The sequence below is a fragment of the Alosa sapidissima genome, chromosome 10 (genome assembly GCF_018492685.1).
Source record: "Alosa sapidissima isolate fAloSap1 chromosome 10, fAloSap1.pri, whole genome shotgun sequence".
Lineage (NCBI taxonomy): Eukaryota > Metazoa > Chordata > Actinopteri > Clupeiformes > Clupeidae > Alosa > Alosa sapidissima.
Genome location: NC_055966.1, coordinates 21,254,544 through 21,281,641, shown reverse-complemented (window position 1 = coordinate 21,281,641; position 27,098 = coordinate 21,254,544). Strand labels below are relative to the sequence as shown.

At 41.3% G+C, this 27,098-nt stretch overlaps 2 protein-coding genes across 3 annotated transcripts; both read right to left on the bottom strand.

Moving 5' to 3' along the window:
• Positions 1 to 14,220: 14,220 nt before the first annotated feature.
• On the bottom strand, positions 14,221 to 18,306 carry txnipb (thioredoxin interacting protein b). Of its 2 annotated transcripts, none has more exons than XM_042108325.1 (8): positions 18,223 to 18,306; positions 17,689 to 17,748; positions 16,571 to 16,828; positions 16,371 to 16,440; positions 16,109 to 16,256; positions 15,598 to 15,957; positions 15,162 to 15,440; positions 14,221 to 15,029 (listed from the first exon to the last, which is right to left on the bottom strand). In XM_042108325.1, the coding sequence occupies exons 1-8, from the start codon at positions 18,236 to 18,238 to the stop codon at positions 14,997 to 14,999; spliced, it is 1,224 nt and encodes a 407-aa protein (XP_041964259.1). In that variant the 5' UTR covers positions 18,239 to 18,306; the 3' UTR covers positions 14,221 to 14,996. The 2 variants fall into 2 exon arrangements, with proteins under 2 accessions (XP_041964259.1, XP_041964258.1); XM_042108324.1 differs by having other exon boundaries at positions 16,371 to 16,446; positions 18,223 to 18,304.
• Positions 18,307 to 19,957: 1,651 nt separating this feature from the next.
• On the bottom strand, positions 19,958 to 26,162 carry hjv (hemojuvelin BMP co-receptor). The gene is made up of 4 exons (XM_042106522.1): positions 25,987 to 26,162; positions 22,853 to 23,007; positions 22,151 to 22,650; positions 19,958 to 21,535 (listed from the first exon to the last, which is right to left on the bottom strand). Exons 2-4 carry the CDS (start codon positions 22,944 to 22,946, stop codon positions 20,912 to 20,914), a joined length of 1,218 nt encoding a protein of 405 aa, XP_041962456.1. The 5' UTR covers positions 22,947 to 23,007; positions 25,987 to 26,162; the 3' UTR covers positions 19,958 to 20,911.
• Positions 26,163 to 27,098: the final 936 nt, after the last annotated feature.

Sequence of the window (27,098 nt, the reverse complement as noted above, 5' to 3'; positions counted from 1 at the left end):
CTTGTGTGGGTTTTGAGGGTGGGGGATGTTTGTGTGTGAGTGGGTGAGAGGTGGGTATGGGGAGTTCTATTCCACTGTTGCTATGGCTTGTGCTTACATAGCTGTTGCTAAGGTTGCATTTAGCTCTGTGTGGTAGGTCTTAGGTCTACCATGCTGTGCTGTGCAGACCAGAAAGTATAGGCCTGTTTCAGAGTGCCTGTCAAGGAAAACCATGTCTGACAAAATGCAATGGGAATGGTAATTGGTAGAAATTGAGGTGATTTTTGTATTCATTGCTGATTTATTGAAGGTCATCCATCATCTTGGAGAGAAAAGTCCCTCTGGTTAAATGCATTGAAAAGTGTGGCCACACTTATACCTTTTCTTAAAATAGTTATATATATAGATATAGATATATAGACTTATTCTTGCGCTGTTGCACTGTTGGACTTATTTGCACTATCACCATGACCACTATCACCATTGCACTATCGTGACACTCACTCACACTCAATCATGACACTCACTCACTCACACAGAGCACCTTACCTTACCTTACAGTACTATGCACAGAGAATCACAGGCTCAGTCCCTGCCTCAGTCATTGCAAGCCCCTCTTGATTGATTAATCACCACTATGTGGATACTGCTTTTAGAATTGATTTAGATTAAGTGTTAGTTAGTATAATTTGTATTTTAGTATATTTAGTATATTCTTTATCTTCTACTGTCCTTACTGCTTAGTTGTGTTCTTATATTATATACTTTTAATTACTTTTTCTGCTGTTAGTGAATGTGTGTGTGTTGTCTGTATGCTACTGAGACCTTGAATTTCCCCTGGGGATCAATAAAGTGTCTGTCTATCTATCTATCTATCTATCTATCTATCTATCTATCTAAATGTTATCATTGCCTGTCAGAAATGGAGCTAACGTGTGCCAATTCATTGAAGGTAATCATCATAATGAGAAATTAAAAAACAACATAAATTCACTTTTCAGTTAAGGTTCCTCCAGTTGTTCAGCCATGTTCTTGGAATTAGTGGTGTCAGGAAGTTGGTAGCCCTCCCTCGGATGTCCCCAAGCATGCTGCCGGTGCCCAGCTGTCCACCTTGGATATTTCTCCTCAGCCAATGCCGGGACCATGAGTTCATTCTCGCAGTCTGTCACTGCCCACTCTGCCCCAGCCCACTCTGACAAAGGCCACACTGACAAAGGCCTCACTGAAGATCCGGAAGAGCAAGGTGAAACTCTGCCAACTATACAGCAGTGTTAATCGTGCCATAGGAATGTTCCTGGAAGATTGACGTCACTTTTTCTGTGCTCGCTGTGTCTTAAAATAAATCCTCAGTGTGTACTTCTCTGAACCTCATAGCCTACTGGGAAAGGGAAAATGCAGAAGTAGGAAGTCTTCAGAAGTAAAAGTAGGGTAAGACAGAGAAAACAGCTCAAGGCAGTTTTCCTAGCAGGAAAACAATTCCTGTCTGCTAGCAGAGCAGACAGTTTCTGATAATGTCAGGCAAATTAAAGGTGCAGAGGTTGGGATGTGTGATGTTTTTGTGAAGTGTTGATGGCAAGGTTCTTACCGCTATTACAGTGTACAAAGAAGATGCTTCTCAACTATCTGATTCCTGATGAAATGTGCACTGCACACTTATGTAGGAGTGGTGTTTTGGTAGGATAATCCATTCAAATGTATGGTTTTCAATGTCTGCCTTTAATGTGCTTCAAAAGCCTGAAAAAAAAGCCTGCACATTGACAGTTTCAATGATTTCCAATGAGAAAGAAAATAGAACGCATGGGTTATTGTTCGAATTCTTGTTAGGCAGGTACCTGAGTTGTTTTTGTGCACTAAAGTTAAAAATAATTTTAACATTGCACATTGAAACATATAGGTCAGCTGATCTGGAGATGAAGAAACAGGGGGAAATGGGATGCATCCATCATTCATTGCTCTGGCATTCTAGAAGCCTCACTCAGCAGCTTCAGGGGCAGGGCTCACTCCAATAAGTCTGCTAGGAATAGCATAGGGTCGTTATTCAGGGAAGTGTGGTCCTTTAAGCAGTGGAAGATTACCACAATCCCATAGCTCTGAAATCAGATCTAAGAGTATAGGTCAAATGGAAAGTGAAATTTCGTGCACTATGCCTGGGTGAATTTCAATTTCAAAGAACTTTATTTTTTTGTTTGCACCTTGACATGTGAAACACATCAGTGCATGTAAAGTTCACCTACACACACACACACACACGCACACACACACCTCATACAATTCCCATATAGCATGCACATGCAACATACCATGCACAACATACCAAGCACATACAACATAACACACATACAACATAATACACACCACATTACATTAATTCTGACATTATTCAACATCTCAATTTTGTACTCATTGATGAGCTAGATCAGAGCACTCTAGAGTCTAGGGTGATACTCAGGGTAAGAGTTCAGACAAGCATGACAGTTTACAGTAAGTATAATGCACTTTGTATTTGTGAAACTTAGTCAAAGAGTGGCATTCTTGTGACATTCAGACTGAGTAATGAACCAATTAGTTGATTAATCAACAACTAGATATATAGATAGATAGATCCCCAGCTGGGATCAGTTTTCATCTGTAAATCTTGTTCTTCTGGAAGAGGAGGTGATCAAATCCTTCTTTACATTGCTGGCTGTCAAAGTCTGTGGACTGACACCTACTATTGTAATGCATTGTAGTCTAAACCCTCAAATGTGTTTGTTTCTGAACTTTCAATTGTTCTTACTACTTTGCGTGCAATGTCTCTCTAATGTCTGATATTAATGTACACCTGGTTTCAGGTGTTGTATGTAAATCAGTCTGCCCAAGTGACAGTGCTTCACCTGAATGAGAACATACTTCCAAGTATTTATATGCTTAAAAAATCACTGTGTCTTATTTTACATTGTCAAAATGTACAAGTCACAACATGCAAATGAAAATGTTGGAGTTCTTTTGCCATTTTTGGGAGGCTAGTTGGTTCTGACCACCTTGATGAATTATGCTAAGTTAGGCGGTGGGTGCGTCCGACTGTGTTACTACATGCACATAGATGAGAAGGGTATGTACTGTATCATCTTACCTAACTTAGCTAATAAGATAATTTCCCAAAATGTTAAAGGTGTGCTCCTTTAATGGAAAATCTAAACCTTTTGCTGTGTAGTGCACACTTTTAACATTAAATCACAGAGAATTGCGGACCTGTTTTTTTTTTTCTTTCAAAATTGTGTTGAAAATGGGCCCCCTCAAAAAATGCAAGGCCCACTGTATGTAAGTCCTGGTGCTGACACTGAGCCTGTCTCCATGACAGCAACTTGTAATAGAATGAATTAATATAGGACAGAACTAGCCTGACGAGCCAGACCCACATTAAAATGTAGGGTCTGGGCACTCACCGTTCGCAGTGCTCAGACCGAGGGGCGGGATAATCAGTTGTCTTTCAAATTCCCTCTGCATGCAATAGGACAGCGGCAGCGCTATGAGTCCCATGCGTTTCCCACCAGCGGAGCTAGTTGGCTAGTTCAAACGTTTGCCAACTTAATAAAAGCTTAACTCGTGTCACACTGTTCGCCAACAGCAACATCCATCTTATTTGTTTTCAAGTAGCAGGGAATTCAAGCCAAACCGTTGCAACTCTGCCATCAATCATTATGTTAAGCCCACCTAACGACTCTATACACGATTTCATTGGCCTGATTGAGTTTCGATTTCTGGAGCTCACAAGCCAACGGAGAGTTGCTAGACTAGCGCTAGGGGCGCGTCTAGATTTCTAGGCTAGGACGGAACTAGTTGTTGGCTCTAAATTCGCTCTAGCAAAGATAAACACTTTCACCATCTCCATAGAAAATACGTTGTTCCGCTCAAGAGCCTTGATGTAATATTAGACAGTACGCTCTCCTTCAATGCACACACCAACAATTTATCTTGCAATGTATTTTCCCACCTACAGAACATTGCAAGACTATGCCCAGTCTTCATATTCTCATGCTCCCACTTAACGTACTGACCTTCTGCCCACTGCAATCCTCCTCAGCAGGTCTACTTAAAATACCAAATGTGAATCTCAACATCATATGGGAAAATTGTCACTCTTCCCCTCAGATCTGGAATTCACTTCCCCATCATCAGGCACTGTGAATCACTTGCAGACCTTAAAAGTAGCCTAAGCCATACCTGTCAACATTTAGCTTTCCAAAAACGGGAGATTTTTATTATTATTATTATGACCGCCGCCCAGCGAAGCGGCGGTCATATAGGTTTAGTCAGATTTTTTCTTTTCGCATGTCCAAATTTCCGTCAAGGATTCCCGGGACACTGAAAGACCGGGGTAGACGAAACTTGGTGGGCATGTAACCCCATATGGATAGCATTTTTCGTTTTGATCTGTAGCCCCCCCGCTGGACTGCACCCCCCAAAAGGAGGGTAGGGCAGACACAGTTTTCTGTGAATATCTCGAGAACCGTAGGGTTTAGGAGGACCATTTTTTTTTTGTATGTTGATCTCAAAGGGCCATGTCAACCCATTCCATAACCACTCATTTCATGTATAGCGCCACCTAGTTAAACACAAAAAAGTAAAAATGAGGTGTTGTAATCGCAGGTATCTGTGACCTAACATAGTCAAAACTGCACGAAATTGAAAGTGTAGGATCATTATGACACCCTCTGAATGCACGCAAGTTTCGTGGAATTCCGTTCATGGGGGGCCACACAATAAATTAATTTATGTTACTATACACCAACTGGCCTGTAGGTGACCGGAGACAGTTTTCTGTGAATATCTCGAGAACCATAGGACCTAGGATGACCAATTTTTTCCGTATGTTTGCCTCCAGGGGTCATGTTAACCCATTCCATGTGCACACATGTGCATAAACAGATACACACGCACACACATACATTCACAGTAATCATACGTATGACACATACTCACACAGTAGACGCATGTACGCACGCATGTACGCACATGCACAAACACACATACGCAGGCAAACACACAAGCACGCACACACACACACACACACACACACACACACAACCACACACATAAACATAAATGTGTACATGCACACATGCACACAATTCAAGAATTTCTCAGAATTATAAACAGGCAAGATGGGGGTGGGGTTGTATAAAATGAATTTTACATGTGAAATCTATGAACTAATCATGTTTTGGTACTTGTTGTCTAGCAGATACCAGTGAGAATTGAGTGTGGATAATGCAATTTAGTGAGACAGTTAGAATCATATAGGCCTTTCAGCGTGATTTATTTTTGTGGAAAAAATGTGCTGGACTGGGCGGCGGTCATATTTTGTACCGCTATGCGGTACATCTAGTTATTATTATTGTTGTTGTTGTTGTTGTTACTATTATTATTATTTCTTCATCATTACAACATTAATGCAAGCAAGCAAATGCTCCACATCTGCTGATGGACAACATGGAAATGATAGGCTACTATGATAGGTGACTTTATGGAAAGATATGCTATACTGTAAGGATTTAACAATATAGGGGTAACAACATTCTCAAAGCAACTAAGAAAGTGATGACGGTCTGTTTGCTGAATCATTGGCACATGATGTGGCCTCCGGTATGATCTAAACAAATACAGGTATGCCGGGTTGATGATGCAAATTAATCCCTTCTGCCCTTCAAACACAAGACAAATGCACTGCAGCCTGAAGGCTCATGGACTAAACCAGTGTTTTTCAACCTTTTTTGTGCACACTTTTGACACTTAAAATGTCCCACGGCACACTAACATCCTGTGTGAAGAAAAAATAAACATACCATAGCCTAAAATTTCAAATAATACACAGATATGGCCTTATTATGGCTTTTATGCAAGACTGCACAATAAAACAAGCGCCCTCTGTTTCATTTGTAGGTGACTATATCTAATTTAATTGTTGTTATGAACTGGATATGTGATGATTCTGTGAATACTGGATATGGGGGCCCCGTTGTATAATGTCTGCATACCACAAATAGTGCAATCATACAATCAATGAGAGCATGTGGTTATACATTCTTTGATGCAACAGTTGCTTTTCTGGACCAGTGAGTGACATTTGGGTAATTTTCTGCGGCACACCTGATGATCTCTCACGGCACACTAGTGTGCCCCGGCATAGTGGTTGAAAAACACTGGACTAAACCATTGTAAGTAGACATTGACACACTTTTTCAGAAAGAGGATGCTTTCAAATGCAAGGTCACAGCATAAATGTATTCCATTGTCTTTGATCACAAGATGCAGAGTAGCCGGCACCGTGGGTACTATTTGGTTGTGGGCGAGAGAAAAAAATGAACTTCAGTGACCCCTCAAAGTCCAAAGGATCCACTTGAGATAAAAGACACACACACACACAAACATAAATAAAGGCCACTTTAATTATGGTAGAAGGCAAATAAATCCCCGGCCTCCAACTTTCATCCCATTTAATTAGCCTGCCACACTTGATCATTCGAGTGACGTAAAGTGCCTGTGTTCACAGGAAAAACAACAAACCACAAAAGAACACCTTAAGTCACCTCAATTCTCCATGCTCTTGAGTGGGGCTGTTGTGGTGTAGCCTGCTGCACTTAGCGACAGAACATTCTGTCCACAGGACTAATTCATCATCAATGCATCTTGGCAGCAACTGTAATGTAGGACTTCGAGTAGTGAGTATGGCAATGCCTGTGGGCAATTATCACAGCTGCTTATAGGGGAAGGCTTTTACATTTTCTGAACCCCTTCAGTGCAATTCTGTGTCTTTTTATTCCTGCAGGGATATCTAAAAAAGACACATTTACAAGGTGATGTAAGGTCTCTCTTCCGTATTCTGACAGCTTTACCTTTGAACTGAACTAATTGAAGCTAAAATATGAAACCTGTCCTATAAGGGTAAAAGGTTGGTAAAGCAATCTCCTCCATTCATCTTAAGCCCTTAATTGACTCAGGCTGAACCACATTCTCAAACATACGGGTGCTATGTCACATGCATTCTGGTTTTTATAACAATCCTCAAATCCTTTCCCCTGTCTGCAAATGAGCTTTAAAACTTTTCTGTTTTAAAGGTCACCTTCATGCTTTATCTGAACTTCTGCACTCCTGGTCAGTGAGGGTGCAGGGCCCTCTCTTAGACAGACAGACAGAGAGAGAGAGAGAGAGAGAGAGAATGTGTGTGTGTGTGAGAGAGAGAGAGAGAGAGAGAGAATGTGCGTGTGTGTGTGAGAGAGAGAGAGAGAGAGAGAGAGAATGTGTGTGTGTGTGTGAGAGAGAGAGAGAGAGAGAGAGAGAGAGAGAGAGAGAGAGAATGTGTGTGTGTGTGTGAGAGAGAGAGAGAGAGAGAGATGTAATCTGTCTTGCCTTCCTTCCTCCGTGTTACCAGGAGCGTAGCCCCCCAATAACCACAGAGCCTTTGACTGAAGCAGCCCTGCAGCAAGGAAGCAGATCGCAAAGTTCACACAAATGGATTCTGATGTCCAAGGGCTCCCTGCTATTTCTCTCTCCTGACATCCTAGACCTTAACACTCAAAGGGCAGGACTTCCCCCCTGGCAATATGTACAACAACAGAGATCAGACCTATTCACCATCTGCAGAAAGGACAGCACAATGACAGCCACAATGAAATAAATGGAGACACCGAAAGGGGTGAGGCGAGCTCAGACAGGTAGAATAAGGCCAGACATAAGCAATACATTTCAGTTAGGTAAGGTAGAATAAGGCCAGACAGAAGCAATACATTTCCCACAAACACTTCTTTAATTCACTAAAGAAGAGCATTATGATGTATACAATAATAATTATTAATCATTCATCAACCATTAATAATACCAGTATCAATGTGTGATCAATTTCACTTAATTTTGCCCATGTGACTGTGTGCTACAGCACACTGATAGACCAACTGATATTATGGTTGATTTGGACCTAACTGCTCCAGTTTATGCTCCATTTTGGTCCAGCTGAAGGTTATGCCGCACTACAGCTGAGCTGCTCTGCATCTGACCCAGTACAAGGCTGCTCCATATTTGGATTAAACATAGGTCAAAGAGCCGTAGGGCTGTCTAGACAGACTTTGAGAAACAGAAATGGGTTAAGGCATCTGGTGGTGCCTTATGAGATGGGTCAAACACATCAAGGTGGGAAATTTCCTGTGGAAAGCCATTCCCAATTGGGTTGGTTGGGGGTTGGGATTTAATGATATCAAATCAAATTTGATTTTGAAGAGGGCATTCCTTCCATAAATTAAATGTTCTCAACAGATAGGCAATAGAAACATTCTTGTAAACTTTGAAAGCCTCTGATGTATGTGGTTTTGCACATCTTGTTTGTAACCACATGTTCTGGTTTTGTGATTCCCAGAACATGGCGAACAAAACCCAGCCTCTTGTGCTTATTCTCTATTAATACATGTCAGTGTAATGCTTCTTGTACCTCACGTGATTATGATGCTTGCCTTCAGAGAGACTTCCTGTTTCATCACTTCAGTAAATCGATCTGGAACTTTCAGACATCCAAAAGAAGGAACTGGTTGATGCAAGCTGTGGATGACTGCCCATGACCTACTAAAGATCAGGAAAAATAGACTGCTCAAATAACACATACTCAATGTGGGTATCATGGGTGGGTATCTAAAGACCCACAATGAATCACAGGTATGAGACATAAGAAGTGAGTCAGCATAAGTGTAACCCCCCACACACACACACACAATGTTATGTGCTGGGTGATGGGATTGTATTGCAGTGGTCTGCCAGTATGTATAGGAGATGAGTATATCACATACCAGCTGTCTGCTTTGATGCATATTTTTCATGCCCTCCTCAACCCCAAGCAGAGTGAGTAAGCATGGCCAGGCATTCACAGAGTCGGGTTACATCCAGCCAGGCAAACTATTCCACTCTTCACCAAAGTCTGACAGAACTGCCAAGATCATGTACAGTAATGTCAAGATATGTCATGGTAGGTAGCAAAGGATGGTTTTACCACTGATTACATATGGAATTGGGTTAAATGCAACACGCCAGTGTTGGTGACAGCTTGGTAATGTGATTCTTTGACCTCTTTAAAATGACTCTCATGTTGCACCATGCATTTCTATACCATAGAGTGAACCACTTGTATGACATGATGTAATACTGTGTAATATGCTGTTCATATAAGAAGTAAAAGTAGAAGTTTTTGGCCTAGGAAATTCATTGGCTCTTCTGGTCATTCAGGAGTATGTGCTCTTGGTCATTCAGGACAGATCACGCTCCCAGCAAGTGCAAACAGGACACTTCTGATTGGTAAATCTGTGGCTTGTGTCAGCCAATCAGAAAAAGGTGCTTGTCCATGCCAATGAAAAATGATATCAGGCCATTACTCTGCAAAGGCCAAAAAGAAGGAACATGTTCGGTTTATCCAGATGAACTAAATTTGAATAAATAAATAAAAATAAATGTGTTAAAGGAGCACTCATTCATAATAAATTAAGTATGCATGTTACATAATTATTGTAGATAATAACAGAAATCGTTTGTGAAATTAGTAATCTGAGTGTCATTTCAGATTGTATTTTGGGATATGGTAAAGATCAAATAAAACGGGAATATGATCTACCACACAAGTGAAATCATGATCTGATCAGTGTCTTTGCGTGCAGGGCATGGGAGAGTCTGACATTTTGATTGGGAATGGCTCAGCAAATATGGCGCTCTCTTAAAGGAGAATTCCGGTGTGATATTGACCTAAAGTGTATTGAAACATGATACCGAGTGTGAACGTATGTCTCATAGCCCATCTCGGCTTGTCCCCTGCACTCCAAAATCTGGCGCTAGTTAGCCGATGCTACCAACAGCTTTTTCAATAGTGGTGCTTCGGCATCGGGCTAGCCATGCAAATAAATCACTGTTTTACACCCATTTACGAGGCTCAATGTATCTCCACACTTCATTGGTAGACTTCCGAGGGCCCTGACATTTAAAACGAGACATTGAGAACTTTGAAAAAGCACTGGTAGTTTACTTACAAGACGATTTATACAGACAGTACCTTCACGAAGTTTAGCGTTTGCAGCCATCTTGAATTTAGTCACGATAAGTCGAGCAACGAGTAAGAATGAACAGGTATGATAAGGGATCATAATTCAGTGGAAATGCATGGATTCCAGTTTCTTCCAGTAGCAGCAACTGGAATCCATGCATTTCCACTGAATTATTTTTGGAATCTGATCCCTTATCATACCTGTTCATTCTTACTCGTTGCTCGACTTATCGTGCATGGCTAGCCCGATGCCGAAGCACCACTATTGAAAAAGCTGTTGGTAGCATCGGCTAACTAGCGCCAGATTTTGGAGTGCAGGGGACAAGCCGAGATGGGCTATGAGACATACGTTCACACTCGGTATCATGTTTCAATACACTTTAGGTCAATATCACACCGGAATTCTCCTTTAACTATAGATGTCTGTGTCACCGGAGGCCAAGCCACACCAGTCTGTTTGAGCAGAGTATCATGAAATGTGCTCACTAATTTCTTTCATTCAAGAGCAAACCCGCAGTTTGTTCAAAGATTAAGTGAGAGTCTTGGCCTGCAATCACACACACCTAGTCATGCAGTGGCTTGCACCACAACTCCTCCCATCTAGACACATACACTTGAACCGTATTGGGATGGATTGAAAGATTCAAGATGACATGATTTGTCCCCTTTTCAGAAGATTCATAAATAAATAAATAAATCTCACTACAGTGTGACATCCACTTCTGCAGGCGACAGTATTGCCATTAATCACTGTTGTCCCTCCCCTATGATGATGAGAAACAAAAATGCTATATCAAATAGTCTTTTATGATTGGCTATGCATTGTTATACTGGTATTGTTTTGATTGGTATGTCCCCTCTGGGTTAAAGTAGGCCCTGACCACAACGCCATACACAACCATTGATTGTTGAGATCCATTTTTTCAACCACAACCTGAACCCTTTTTGCTGTAACTCTGTGTCCCTGTAAGTGGGGTGGGGGTCCCCTCAAAACTTGGGAGCCAAGCCCACTTTGACTGTCAATTGATTTGTTCATTTGTGATTACAAGACATGCATTGCCAATGGTAGCTTAGGCGAACGTTCAACCAGGAAGACTCATAGTGTAGTCTAACCAACATCATTCATTCATTTATTCATTCATTCATTCATGGGCCTACACTCAAGTCTTTCTAGGAACTCTTGTGTTCTAAGTCATCCTATCACACTATTTCAACTAACCAACAGGGAAGTAATGGGTGCTTTTACATTGTTCCGTCTAACACCCCTCTCTGTTACCTATAGAGTACAGCGACTTTGGTATCTCCTCCTTCCAGCCATCACCACCAGCTGATCCCTGTCTCGATATTTTGGGGGTAGGCTCCACACCCCTGCCTTCTACCGATGGCAGGAATTGAGATCTCCTCGCCACTAGAGAGATCGAAGACGGGGGCCTATGCAAAATACTGTTTCTATTATCAGAACATTAACCATATTATGTTCTGTATTCTGGGTTGCATGGTTGGTAAATGTGTTGTTAGCTCTATCTTGCCTACTGAGTCTCTCTGGTAGAACTGTGGTGAATGTATGAAGGAGGTGACTCAGACCTACTTGGAAGTTCCTGTCCGTCTAAAGTTGGAATCAATCGGCGGGCTACATTATCACACCATCTGGAAAAGGAAAGCAATGGAGGAGCAGAGGCAGGGGGGTAGAAGCACAGATGCCGCTACCTTTTTGAGAGAAGGTCTCCCCTCTGAGACAGCTGCGAGTCCAGTAAACAACAGCATCAGGTTTCTAATTTGGTGGTTGCTCGCTTGTGGGACACGTCCTTACCACGTACACTCACCTACCAAAGCTGGTAGCACGGTTTACAGCATGTGGATCTTCTGGGGTCTTGTTTAATGAAACTGTAGTTTAACATTGGTTGGCTCCTTACATAATGCTGTCACACATTTATGTGTGTCCTTTGTTACCCTTCTGTCACTGAGAGAGGTGAACGTTTTACAGCTAATTCTATGCAGGAATTAATGGTCCAGAATGACCATTTCAGGTGTAATAGAACAAGCATATATTCAGTAATTCAGGTCTTAAGTTATATGAATCATGTATTTCTGTTGAAGAACAATGTTTGGCATAGGGGATTTGCTCTGTAGCAAATCCCCTATGCCAAATCAGGGAAATAAATCAGGGAAATAACCCAATCTGATGTAGACACTTTAATTATCACTACTTTCCACAATAGCTCAATGTTTAGAACTGCTGTGTTTACAAATAATTAGCTGAACATGAAGAGATCTAGGACTGTTGATATCTTGCTACACAAAGTTCATCTGTGCTGCCAAATTGTTTCCTATGCCATGGAACATTGTAAACAGATCACCTGTCAGTATTATGCATTATCATGTGCCTTTTCTTTTTTCCACCCGTTTGTTTTGACTTTTGCAAAGCGACCTTGAGTTTGAGGCGCTATATATAACTTATTATCATTCTTCTTCTTATTATTATTATTATTAATATTATGTGCTGACCATTTACATACGTACACACAAACACATGCACTATATAGACAAAATTATTGGGACACTTATTCACTGAATTCATGTGTTTCATTCAGACTTACTGCCATAGGTGTATAAAGCACCTGTAAGCACCTAGTCATGCAGTCTGCATTCAAATACATTTGTGAAACAATGGTAGTTGGGGGCCGCACATTTTCGCACAAATTCATCTAAAAGCGCCAAATTTGGCACAGATGTAGCTTAGATCATACTGAAATGATTTAGCTAGAGCGCCGGAGTCAATGACCCTTGGGGCCAAGATGGCGGCCAAATCCAATATGGCCGCTGCCCGAAAAGGGTTCCGGCTATAACTTTTGAACCACATGAGTTACAAATACAAACTTGATATCTTTTTCAGCTTAATTGATCATGGGAAACACATAGGAATGTTAATATGTATGACCCGGTGCATCTGGACCTCTTATTCCTTTAAAGGGACATCAGGCAACGTTTTCGTGTTAATTACTCATCTTCGTAAGTCGGTATATGGTTAAATGACTCATTACAGGGCGAATGAAGACTCTCTCGCCCGCCCCTACTGCCTGTAGGAAGAATATCCCGCTTGCAAGTTCAGTGTATCGTACCCGCCGACCTTTTCAGTATAAATCTATTCAGTATGACCTGTGCTACATCTGTGCCAAATTTGGCGCTTTTAGAAGAATTTGCGCGAAATGACCTATGTGCTTAAGGCCCGTATATGGGTCGTTCTGAAGAGCTCAGTGAATTCAATCGTGGTACTGTCAACAGTGGTGGGCAAGCTACTTGGAAAATGTAGTGAGCTAAGCTACCTCTACATTAAATTAAGCTTAACTACACAAAAACTTCCTCAAGACAAAATGTAGCAAGCTAAGCTACATACATTAGTAGTTTACTACATCAGAAGCTACTTTGTCATTTACAAAAAAATAACCTAACCAACATACTGTATCTGTCATAACAGTTACTTTGATTTATACATGTGGGTACAATTACCCAGGGAAGAAGGGTCAATAAAACATGGTGGGTGAGTTTGGTGTGGACAAACTTGACTGACCTGCATGGAGACCTCACTCAACCCCATGTTGAGGGATGAACTAACTGAGATTGCAAGCTAGGCTTTCGCCACCAGCATCACTGACCCTGACCTCACAAATGCTCTTAAATTAACGTTGTCCAAAGAGCAACTCAAGGTTAAGGAAATAAGTCTTTGGGCTTTATTGTGTCATCCCTGACTATTTATGTATTTTAATGTATGACACAGACTACTGTTTCATATCTTATATATAAGTGGTCAAATAAAATCAATCAAGGCCAATGTCAGCCGGGTATTGAACCCACAGCTTTTCAGGTTACTTACTGCATGCTAGCTCAGCTCCTTAGCAGCCACCACATCTTCAGGATGACTGGGCAAAAAAAATCCCACACACACACGAAAATCTTGTGGCAAGCCTTCCCAGAAGAGGAAGCTGTCATAGCCATCCTGTCCTAGCTTTAGAACAGTCCTAGTGTAGTCCTAGCATTATAAAACATCCAGCAGTTGTAATGGCTAGGTGTCCCAATACTTCTAGTGTTTCTCCACCAACTATACTTGTTTTTTTTTTTTTTCCTTTAAACATTCTTGGCTGCTTTTAATTTACAACAGTTTGTGTATGGTCTTACAAGAAGAGAGAAGCATATTAATGTGTTCACTATTTTATTGTCATCAAAATAGTGGCAGCCCATAGGGCATATGAAAATAAATAACACACATAAATAGAAAAAAACTTATACATGGCTGCATGTTTAGATGTGTACAAACATGAATGTTAAGAAAAACATTTCTAATTTTCTCAGTTGGAAAAGAGTTCTCAATTCTCAAATAAAGAATTATTTTTAAATAAATAACACATTCAGTTATCATTTTACACAACAATGAAAGTATACAAGTTTGATACAAAGAATTGAAAAATATTGCATGGCAATTACATTAAATAAGGTGAACATATGCATTCTGTCTGGTACTTTTCAAATAAAAGTGGTAATTCAACTATTTGAGCAAAACCGCTGAGCAAAGACCTGAATCTGCACTTGTTATGGAATGGTATATGGTTCTACATAAGATGGCTTAGAAACCCAGGAGGATAGGTTCTTGATTGAGATGGACCACACTTGCAGTACAGTAGCATCTACTTAAGGATATCCCTTGATGTTACACCAGACAGAGTACCACAAAATGCTGAAAGCCTAATTTTCCTACATCTCATCTAATTTTCCTGCATTTCATTATTCATTATTCATTTCATTCTCTATTTAGTTATCCTTTGTTCTCAATTCTTTCCAACAATGCTGCCGATCCACTCTTCGGTCCTTCAGGAGTCGTCTGACTTCACTTTGCTTTTAGCAGGCTTTCTTCTCAATGCCATTTCTGGAGTTTGCACAAATGCCAAAGAAGCCACTTCACTGAGCCAACCGTTCAACAGAACTGAACCTGAACACCATCATCCATCTGAGAAAAGCACAAAATCAAAAAAGAGAGAAATTGTTGAGTGTGAGTTAACTGAAAAGAAAGACTGACACACAATTTTCCCTTCATCAATCCAACTCTATAGCCCCTGTATAAGATGACCCTTAACCCTACCTCAGTATACGCAGGGGGAGGTCGCATGAAGATGGGGGCGTCATCTTCGTCATAGTCTTCCAGGAGCGGGGTGAGGGGGCTGTCCACCCTCAGATCCTGAGGGATCTCACTGTAGCTTGGGGGAGATGAGGGAATGCCAGTGGAGATCCAGTTGCTTGACTGGGCGCTCTGCTGGCTGGACATGCTGCTGGAGCGGCTGCCAAAGCCATAGGGAAGGGTCCCAACGACCATGGGCAGCTCCAGCGTCAGCTTGTCACTGCCAGGGATGTGGATATAGAGCTGAAGAATGAAAAAAAAAACAAGCAAAAGTTAATTATATTATATTATTATATATATTATACTATATTCTACTGTACTACATACTGTTTGTTGTGCAGTTTTGTGAAAATGAAAGTGAACTTCATGCCCTGTGGTAGGTTCTTAGTGCATCACTCACCATCAGGGAGTAGTCCACATGGATGATGTTGCAGCCCAAGATGGTGGGCTTGATTTTGGGAACACGAAGCCGCTTCCCCTGCCACATGTCACACATGCCAGATATTATATGGTTGCCTCGGACAGAGCACAGTTTCTCCTTGATAACTTTGGTTTTGCCGTTCGCCAGGTAGATATGTCTGGCAATGATAGCTGCTTTGGGGACGACGATGCGCGAGCAGGTGTTCTCAAACTTGGCATTGATGCAGATGTCTTCTCCCTCGCAGTAACCTTTACGGTCGATCTTGCCTTGGATGGAGACACTGCCGTCAGGAATGAACATGCATGTCACCTTCTTCTCCTTCATTCCAGCAACAGGAGACTGCAAAGCAAGGCCATAAAATAACGTTCAACTGATGCTGTCATGGATTTCATTGCAATGCCTGCCAGTTTAATATTACAATTATCTTCAAAATGATCTCCTATCACCAGGAGTACTTAGATTTGGATGTTGACTTGTTTTCGTGACTTACCTTTAAGTCTGGGGTGTTAACATCAAGGGGCTCTACAACTTCAAAATACTTCTTGCACTCTGCAGCAGACTGAGAAGGCCTCTCCATCACAGCCTTCACATAATAGTGAACATGGCCAAACTTCCCATCATAGGATGACACCAGCTGCCTGAAATAAGCAATTGAATACAATACTGAAACTGCCATGACTTTAACTATGATTAAAGCCTAAGCCATTTTGTTCATTCAACACATCAAGAGGGGGAGCTTTTAGGCTACCTACCCTTGCTGGGGGAGTTCAAATCCAAACATATACTCGTATCTGTTTCCAGGCCTGAAAGTGACACACCCATCTGTATCTGAAAGAGTAAAATAAATAAATATCAGACTGCATTTATATTGCATACATTTATTTTATTTGCTCTGTGTGACCCGCGCAATCATGTTTCGTCGGTAGGCTAGTAGTGTTTTGGTTAACTTTACCTGTCTGTTCATGGTCCAGGTGAACGACGTCCTCATATTTCAAGTAGTCAATTGCATCGTGACACCTCCGTTTCCCTTTCAGATATTCCACTTTTGCGTTGCCAATTCCAAAAACTCTCATTGCTGACACTTTCATCACCTCCGAGACCTCCACTATAATCCGCCCGGCCACCTTGTCTCCGCTATAATAAACAGTCTTGCTCGGGTCATTGAACAATACCTCGAAGGTCTTCGGCTTCTTGGACAAGACAACCATGTCTGTGATGAAAAGCGTAGGCTATAATGTGAGTATGTAATTAAATACTAGTAAATTAGTCTATACACTGTAAGCCTTGGTTATATAGTTATATAGTTTGGTTTTATAGTTAAGAGTATTTCAATTCGCCTCCCTACAACTGTCTAACTGTGGATTTAGTAGTGATAATGGGTAGTGGCAAGTTCATTATATACCCACCCATGGTACCATTTTGGCGTGTAGTGAGGCCATAGCTCTGCGTCTTGTCAACATGTGCATACCTCATGCACGAAATTAACTACCTCGTGGACAGTGGTCCGATTGGTCAAACACAGCGTTGACTATGCCAGTATCCAATGAAAGTGTGGGTACAACGCGTGCACAACTCGTGGATGACAGTAGCCTACTGAGCTGGGACATGTCTTTGAGCTGAGGAGCGAGCCCCCGTACATGGCTAACCTATCAGGGCTTAGATGTCGCTGTTGACTTAGAGACCAGCAATGTGGCTATGTGTCTACCCCTCAACTTCCCCCTGGATATTAAAGTCAGCAGTTCAAATTATTTTTGTTTTTATGCACCACCTGATTGTTGCCATTTCTTTTTTCTTTTTAGATCATTCGTTTGATCTGAAGACAGTATGTTCAGAAGATATTTTATATTCTAAAGCACCCAACATAGTTTAGTTAATTTCCATATCTAATAGGCTATAGGCTACAAATGCACAATGTGCCAACAGGGACAAGCAGCCTATTCTATGCATTGCATTATGCAAGACACTATCCCAGACCTCGACAGTGTCACATCATGATGTAGTAGGCTAGCCATCTATTAGACTGGCTTGCTAAAAGTGGACCATGTTGTTTGCAATAGTGATACATCGTACCTGGACATGAAAGAAATGTCCACAGAGTAGATCCAGACATGCTTGCACCTGCAATCAATGCTGTACAGAAAAGGACAAAACTGAATCAGTCACTAAATAAGGCACAAATGAAACTGGGCATTTGATCCATCGATAACATGAAAGGGAGCCTACTGCAGTCAGCAATAGATTTATATTTCAAACTGAAGTGTGGAAAAATATCTAAACAATATTGCCTTAAATTATTGTGCCTCAATAACCTTAGGCCTACTTTCTGTCCGTGACGGCTTACTCTAATGCCATCTACTGGGAGACTGGGTGTCATCCAAATGGACCCATATATGTATGTTCTCATTGCAATGGATCACTGATAACATTATTTATTGTTAAAATTGTTTTGCATTATAATATTACAGATAGCAATGATTTATGTGATAAGTCACAGAAATCACATGATGTATCATAAACCAATCAATCAACCTATTAAAAGAGCAAACAAGTAAGTTGTTCAAGTGTTCGAATTCCATCATCATCCTGAAATATTATTTGACTCACCAGGCACTTTGATCATTTGTTGTAGGCTAAATAGGAGGATGAAATCTCAGACAGGTTCATCCCTAAAGCCACATCTGGGTGGACAGTATGATCAGACGCATTGTGATGCAACAATGTAGTCAATGAAGAAGCTCTTTACATGTACACATGTTAGCAAACTGCAATAGAATGTGAAATAGAACTCACTCTTAAAGTGAGCCACTCTTGATAAAGCTTACTCATCAGTAGAGCTGCACAATTTATTTATTTTTTTAATCAAAATCACAATATTAACTAATGCAATTATCTAATGGCAAAGGCTGCAATTAATTGTGCAGCTTGCAACTCTGCCCAAATGGTTAATGTTGTCAGATCTATGATTTTATATTCGTCATTCATCAATAATTGAGAGACAGAGAAGCTCACTTAACACCTAATGTTCCTCAAATCATGCAGCCCTGCTCCTCATTAGGCTAGAACACGCCACCTTCTGCCCAGAATAGGTGTTGCCTCAAAGCAGTGTCCATGACCACCCATCTACCATTCAGCCACCTGGCTGCTCCCGTTTAGTTGAGTAAGCGCAGTTTTTTTTTGAGTAAACACAAAACATGGTTTGGTTTAATAGCCTAATTATGTTCATGAGATGTACAGTTGTGGCTAAAACTTTTGACAGTGGCACATATTTTGGGTCTCACAAACTTTGCTGCTTCAGTTTGTGTGGTGCCGATGTACATTGTTTCTAGATTATTGTGCAGAGTGATCCGATGCGTATTAGTAATTCATTGGAAATAGCTTCTTTAGCATTAAAAGTTAACTTTATCACAAAAACCTAATCGTATCATCAGCATAGGGTAAATGAATGAATACAGGTCAGTAAGAATAACTCTAGCTTTCTGACTCAATTATATGAGCAGACTGATGGCTATAAATGGAGGGAATAAGTGCTCAAAATCATGTGTTTTCTTGTGTTAGGAATGGTTACCCCTCAAATGCAGCTGAAATGCTTATACTTGTTCTTCAGTATACATGAAACAAGAAAAGAATAATCCAAAAATACTGAAGGAACAAAGTTTGTGAACCACAAAATGTATGTCATTGCTAAAACCTTTGGCCACAACTGTGCAGTATGTCAACACCTATTGTCTTTGATGAGGCTAATCATTTAAAACCGTCAGTCTACCTATAGCACCAATAGATGGGCGTCTGGTCTCTTTGGAAACTCCACATGGGTGGCCCTTGGCGAGTCCCCAACAACAGCTGCCACTCAGTCCAGTGACAACTCAACAACAGATGGCTTTATTATTGACAGAGGAAAAGGCACGCAGAATTCATTCATACAAAGTAGGTACGTTGCCTCCCTCAACAGATCTATACGTCAGTGTATTTTAATTACTCTGAATTGATTTTGAATATGGTCCTTTGATGTGATTTAGGCTGATACTTAAGGTGGCATAACCATCCAAACTGCTTTCACAAATAACAGGCAATAAAGAATCAGTATTTTTGCAATGGTTTTTTACTTTTTGAGATTGTTAATTGAATTATAAATACAATTCAATGTCTTACTTGTGCAAGATATCATTGTTTTGAGTGGGAATAAATCAAATGCACTTAGACTACATTGTGTTTTGATTATTTCAGCATTTGAAGAAATCACACAGATTTACTCTACAGCAATCAGCAATAGCCTACTGCCATTTAAGTGTCCCAATAGTCCAATGGTAGAAGATCATTCAGAGAACACTTAATATGGTTGTCTGGGATAGATGTGTTTATTTTTATTATCTTACAACACAAAACAATATACTACACGTACAGATGTTGTGTAAATAGCCATTAACATCTTATGTAACAATGTTACAGTAATCCTGTGTGAATATATTAGAAAGTGTCTTTTAGTCCAAAGATTTCTGCCCAATAACTATAAAGCTATTTTCATTTCACCTGCATTATAATCGTCATCTCTCCCACTGTCATGGGGATGGGTTAGTAATCAGTATACCTTAAACACAAACAATATATTAGACAAGCAACACATATACTTTCAGAGATACAGTTCCAGACTGTGTCCTATTCTTTTACATCATTTTACGCATGTAAAGTTTTCATCATGACAGCGACACACTTTCCAACTGACTTTGTACAGACTTTAAAAATAGCAATAACTTATGGTTTTGTAAAATGTGCCTTTCTCCGTGACACACTATGTTCATATTCTTTAGTCAATATATTCACATATACAAGTAGTTTAAATTAATGGCATGAAAGTTTAACTAAAATAAATCTATAAATACTAAAGCTTATTTTATATTAGGTGCAAAATATGGCTCCCTGAACCCATGCAGTGGATGTAAGAAGCAGCACAGGGGAAATATTCAGTTACTTACCTAATAATTTGAACAAAGCGCTACCAGCCCCCAGACACTGGGATGATAATATAATCTATGTTTGGCTTGTAATATACTCTTACCCTTTCTTTTCAGTAGGGAGTACTAGAAATGTGTTACGCCACAAATTACAAGAAAATGTAACCTACAAATTAATAATAGCAATTAACAGCAACAGCGATTAAATATACAATAGCACAGTGTTCCCTAATAAATTAGTCATTTTGAGAGAAAGAACTAATAAGTTATAGATTATTTTATAATAAGTTAAATGGGTTCTTTGGCTTTTATGTCCACCATGTCAACAGGTCCAAATGCCACCATCATACACTTTGCTCTAAAAGAAATGAGAGAGTGACATCTGTGAGAGACACTATCAGAAGCGTGAGCAGAGCACATGACAGGTGACTGCTTGTTGCCGCAGCCGTTAACAGATGCACTCTCCCTGTGTCCGCAATCATGCCACGTGCGTCCTGCAGCGCGGCGACAGCCGAGGAGCTGAAGTTGACATCCCCAGTGGTCAGCAGGTCGAACAGGCAAGCCTGGAAGTACATGTCCTTGGCGGGCAGCAATGATGCGCAGTGCGTGTAGGCATCCGTGCCGGGCTGTGGCGGCGGGTGCTCCAGCCGCTGGGAGGCCGGGCAGCCCCACTTGCACAGCTGCAGGTCCTGCTCGGGGCTGAAGGCGTCCACGATGGCGCGGGGTGCGCGCACCGAGAGGCTCAGCGAGCGCCCGCTCTGCCGCACCACCAGCGTCGTGCCGATGTGCGTGGCGTTGATCTGCGCGTGCCGCCCGGGGGCTTCGGTGCTCACCTGCAGGCTGTGGTGCCCACGCCGCTCGCCACTGGTGATGGAGCCGTCGAGAAAGGCTGGGGGCACGTTGTCCAGCTCAGCGCGATAGTTCTGCTGCTCGATGCACTCACGCCAATTCTTAAAGATGATAGTTATCTGAGCATTGGGATAAAGAGGGACAACAACGGAGGAAAAAAATTCAAATGTACTTCAGTCTCAGTTCATGTTTTTCTAGTGTCATTAAATACATATCAGTGAAGTTATATACCGGTACATAGTCATTTTCTTTTTACAAGTCATTTTCTTACAAAAAAGTGATTTTACAAGAATGCAAGGTCTGAATAAGGGCTCCCCCTACCGCTTTGGGTTGCATATTTTACCACCGTCTCTTTGGTATTTTAGCTGGCTCTGCCATAATGAACATCTAAATAATGAAGCCATCTTATAGCTAGCCGGAATGGTGGGCTTGAGTCTTGGTGTATGTCCAGAGAATTTTAGCATTTTAGCATTTTGTGTTTCTCGCTTCTCATGGGACTTCCGGATTCAGACACCGCTGGGACACTAGTGCAGATCTCGCAAGGCTGGTTTTTGCGCTAGGAGATGGTAGAGGGAGCAGGGAAAGCCGCCATTCTCGCCACAACATGTAACTTAACCATCACAATGGTTTTCTAAACTGTGTTATTAAGTTGAAAATCTTGCATAGTTCCCCTTTAACACAAAAGCTGGACCAATCAGTCAAACATATAAAAAAATACCCCACTTGTCCCCTACCTTAGTGAGAGCTGTGGCAGACACCTCTCCCGGCAGGACTTCACTGGTTGCCTGCACGTACAGGTAGTCATTATCAATGAGAGGCCAGGCTCCCTGCACCGCGCATGTTTGGAACTCATCATGGAAGGTGCGCACGTGTGGGTCCCCGAACACGCCACAGTGGAGGTACTCAGGGGCCTTCCCCTCGCGCTGCAGGTAGCTTTTCTCATAGAAACAGGCGTCCCTGGAGATGGGGACCTGAGTTGGGCGCCGCGGCCGAGCAGTTGGGCCCGTTTTGGGGCAGCTATGTTGCATGAGAAGGTCCTCGATGCCCTGGACGGCTGAGTGGAACGCCAGGTCCCCCCTGCAGGCGCGAGCCGTCCGGCGGGTGCAGTGAGAATAGGAGCGCAAGGCGCTGCAGTAACCAGCGTTCCCACCCTCCCTGCCAGCTCCACCACCAAGGTCCAAGGTGGCAGCCACAAACTCCGAGTTACACTTCAGTATTTTGCACTGTGCCCATACTGCAGTCAAGGAAGATAAGGAGAACAACAACACAGAGTGCATGTTGATTAATAAAACCACATACATTTCATATTTACAGATTAGGCTTCGGTTAACTGAAATGTAATAACAGATAACCTAAATTGGAGATTATATATGGAATAGCAGATAAGCAAACAATAATAACTGTGTTAACAGTTATGTACTACATACACAACTTACCTTGTACGCAACACAGATGAGACAGCAGCAAGACTACATAAATACTGTGCTTCCATGGGAGCCCAGTGTAGCTACTGCAGTCCTGTGTGCCCATTCCCGTCCATGCAGACACAGCCTCACTGGGCTGCCAGTGATAACCACACAGGATCCAAACACTTTAAATACAAGAAAAGACATCTTAGAAATTAGCTTTTTACAGAGACAAATGCATAGCTGTATAGCAGCCTTGATTGATCATAATAGTTTACCATAGTGACCAACATGATGTAGTCATGTAATGCACATTGTAGAAGTTTAAAAATAGGGCTTTGTGTGTAGAGTGGTGGTATCTATTGATGGATAAAAGGCAAATGCTACGAATACCAGGCACATATTATTTGAAAGATGCAGTTGGCCTGGTCCTTTCTATGCAAACAGTATGGCATAATGAACAACCACAACACAACAATCCATACTGTAAACCTCTAATCACCATCCAGAACTTTCACCTGTGGCTGCTTGTAGTATTTAATAATGTCAGATTATACCACTGGTATTGTTCTTAGGGTACATTTAAAGTTTAGGTATTTTTGGCGACTAATCGTCCCTCTAGAGTTGCAATATATTTATATTTTACTCTGCTGTTGTAAATAGTAAACCTCTCGTGACGTATCCCCCCTGTACACAATGAAAATGCTTTTGTTGTGGAGTTGAAGGATTAACAACAAGCAAAAACTATCTCCAAAGAACTATATCTGCTGACAAAGTAATGTTTCACAATTCTCGTGAGATTTGTCGTTGTTTTTTAGTAACTCGCTATGTATACTGTAGCTATGCTGAGCGATTCGCCTATTACAAGCTTGTTCACCATCAAATTGGCTTTGTAAAGGTGAAAATCTTGCAAAAGTGTAAAGTTGTACAATTTTGAAGGATGCCCTGCCTACCTTCAGCACCAGATACAGTGTTTCCACTGTCTTTGACATCTACAGCAATCTATATTATGTGGATTCTAACATAGTTCCAGCCCCCTTCTGTACTTCACAATCTTGTTAAACCTGGAGATCAAAAAGAATGACGCTGAAGTGTTTTTTTTATGATTATAGTCAAATAATACAATCAGCATTTGACATAATTATATAAATTTATATATAGTCTGATTTCACTTTTGCCATTGCCAGCAGTAATTATATTTTTGCAGCGGTAATTACATGAAAATAATTTACCGTAGAACGTTGGGAAATCCCATTCAAGTCAAGGGAGCTTTTGTGAAGAGCCGTATAATAAAAATAGTGACATTTGTGTGGCAAGGTGATTGGACATGCAGCATGACTCTTTATGTTTACTCCACACCTGAAGGCTAGTAGAATTCTCAAGGGATGCTGGATCTGCACCAACCATGTTTGTGTGTATGTGTGTGTGTGTGTGTGTGTGTGTGTGTGTGTGTGTGTGTGTGTGTGTGTGTTGCAATTTGGACTCTTCCTTTGTTGACAGAGCACAGAGCAAACAACGAAAAGTGAACCAGAAGTGACCAAACTAACATAGTAAAAATGAAAGTTCCCATGTTTTTTGGGGTCACTGAATGTCAATCCATTTCAATCACTCAATCATACATGTCATTTTGTATTTAGTGTGCATCGTCTTAGCAGAATGCTGGGTCTAAATCAGACTAAAGAAGCTGTATAGTGATGAGTGACTTTGTCAATAATGTGTACAAGCACCACAATGACAGTCATATAGTCTTGCGCCTAACTCCTAACTCGTGTTGTTTACAACAGATGGCAGTGCCATCACTTCTCTCATGTGGGGTTATTGAAAAAAAGAAACATATAAAGCTGAAGTGCAATTAAACAGTGTGGTCCATTCAGCCAAAGCACCAATGTCTGACCTTTCTTCCAGTTTATGGGACCTGTGAGCTCCACTAAACGGGGCAAGTTACTGGAGTTGCAGGGCAGAAATAGAGGAGTCTAAATATACCCTCCATGACCGTCTCCACCCAACCCCTTCCCCAACCATGTGTCCCCAGCTGAAATAGCCTCCACCAAAGGGCTGGGGCAGGAAGGCAGGTGTCGGAAATACAGTGGAAGTTGTAGCATTCACAGATATACACTATCGATGACTTGACACCTCAGGTTTCATTGCAGCATTTCCATCATGGTGTTGTAGAGGTTTGATGCTGTTGCTGGGAGTAGCCCCTGCTGAAAAAGTGTGTGTGTGTGTGTGTGTGTGTGTGTGTGTTTCTTCTACTCTCTGTATACCCAGGATTTGGCTCCTTTTGTGGTGCAACCACCATTGTGCTCACCAGTGTGTGTAGTGATTTGGAATGCGGTGCTGATTCTGATTCTGATGCAGCTGCACTTTTTGAGTGCATATAGGCAAAGCCTTCCCCTCACATCTCGCAACTCAGCAGGACTCATTGCTAAAATGCACAGGCAATATAACTCATGTAAAATATACACAATTGTGTCTAACTCACATACGCATATTTGGTGACACACCTTTACAGTTGTGAGGTCCACCACAATCGTACAACCCAAAATGTGATGGATACTTCCAAAGATAAGCATGATGACAAATACACATGAGTTTGGGGGGTTTGGGTGAGGAGAGTGCTTGTAAGTGACCACACCATACTTAAAGCCGTTATGTTGGATCACTGATGTACTCTGTGGACTGACACCACTTAGCAGTTCATTCCTCAAATTCGTACTAATTAAATGTATACATATGGTATAAGAACATAGAATGACTACATGTATTACATGACCAAGGAATTAAAGACTGCCAACTGAAAATGAAACAGTTTGTAACTTGGCTCTAGCCTATACCAGATCCAGTAAACTTTGTGCTATACTGTGACACCCTTGGCACTATCCACCTTATGACAGTGTTTTCAGATCTAACCACAACAGAGCTGATAAGGCAGTGAAACATACCAATGATTAACAAGCTCTATTATAACGACAGAATGAAATAGGTTTGGCACAAAATATTATTTTCATAAGAAAATGGACTATAGGCTACCATTGAATAGGCTACCATAGGCTATATTAAACAATGATCACTGTATTTTAACCACGTAGTCGTGAAATTATCAAGTCATGACAGCACATATGAAAACAGAATACTACCATTAAATCACATAGTCAAATGCTTACCTCTTTTAACGTCGGCTTCCAAAAAGTCCTGGCTGCTCTCAACCGGCATGCTCATACACTCACACTGGATGAGTCAATCCGGCACTGGTGACTGAGTCAACTGCTCGTTGCCACCCGCTTTTCCTCCCCCCATACCAACTTTAGGATGAGTGAGATTTCTGACAGAGTTCCTCTACGAGAAGCATAAATTACCCGCTGCGAGCACCTGCTGTCTGTGCAACAACTGTCCTCAGAGGTGGAAATACTCTAAAGAGCTGGGGAGCTATTTTAGAACGTCACACGTCTTTCAGTGTGAAATCTGTTGTTGTTTTTCCTAATAGCATGTGTGAATGCATTGATGATACGATAACTCAAATAAATCAATTATGCGCCCACGAATTCTTAAAAGATTTAAACAAATGTATATTTAAGTCAAAGTAGCCTATAAATGTCATTGGAAGCATTGGAAGCAAAAAATGTCATTTTGCTGTTTTGGTGTGTTTAATAAGATAGCCTAATCGACTGCGCAAACGAGACATTTCACATCGGCATAGGCCTACACTTATCCATCTGTGGACAGGTCATCAGTTTGGTGTTACTTTTGGTTGTTTACCGATTAAACGCCTTATCTTTACATCTTTTTGACCACTTCCAGCCTCCGGTTTTCTAACTCTTCATTGGTATGCAGGTTTGGGCTATAGTCTACATTGCTGGGTAGGCCTGCCAACGGATATTCGTCCACCTGCATTCATTCTTTGATCTTTTAAGTTACATTTAGCCTAAGATCAAAGTAGGCTAAGGTTATATTCAAATAGACAAAATGTCAAAAGAACCTATCAATGTCTGTTTTTTTTTCTTTCTTTCTTTTTGTCGTATATGGACACTTTTGTACCCCAACAGCTGTACAAAGTATAGGGGTAGGTAACCATCTGATTGTCCTTTAAGCGGGCACATGCTTCAGTGAGCTTTGCACAGTGGCTTTTGTTGACTCTGGCAGTGGGGGCGGGGCACGCAACGAAGCACAAACCTCAACAGAGTTGTGAGAGAAAAAATTTAGGAAAGGCGACTGTGCACGTTATGGTAGCATACTTCGTGATACAGATCACACCTGGCACTGTATGGACTCATTTTGA

Excerpts from the sequence above, each read along its gene's own strand:
- txnipb (XM_042108324.1), bottom strand. Across the intron at positions 16,257-16,370 it reads TTTGAACTCCCCCAGCAAGG|GCAGCTGGTGTCATCCTATG; the intron begins GTAGGTAGCCTA and ends TGCTTATTTCAG. Across the intron at positions 15,958-16,108 it reads TTAACACCCCAGACTTAAAG|TCTCCTGTTGCTGGAATGAA; the intron begins GTAAGTCACGAA and ends CTTGCTTTGCAG.
- hjv (XM_042106522.1), bottom strand. The coding sequence starts at position 22,946 with ATGGGCACACAGGACTGCAGTAGCTACACTGGGCTCCCATGGAAGCAC. Across the intron at positions 22,651-22,852 it reads TCATCTGTGTTGCGTACAAG|TATGGGCACAGTGCAAAATA; the intron begins GTAAGTTGTGTA and ends CCTTGACTGCAG. Across the intron at positions 21,536-22,150 it reads CTGCCACAGCTCTCACTAAG|ATAACTATCATCTTTAAGAA; the intron begins GTAGGGGACAAG and ends CCCAATGCTCAG.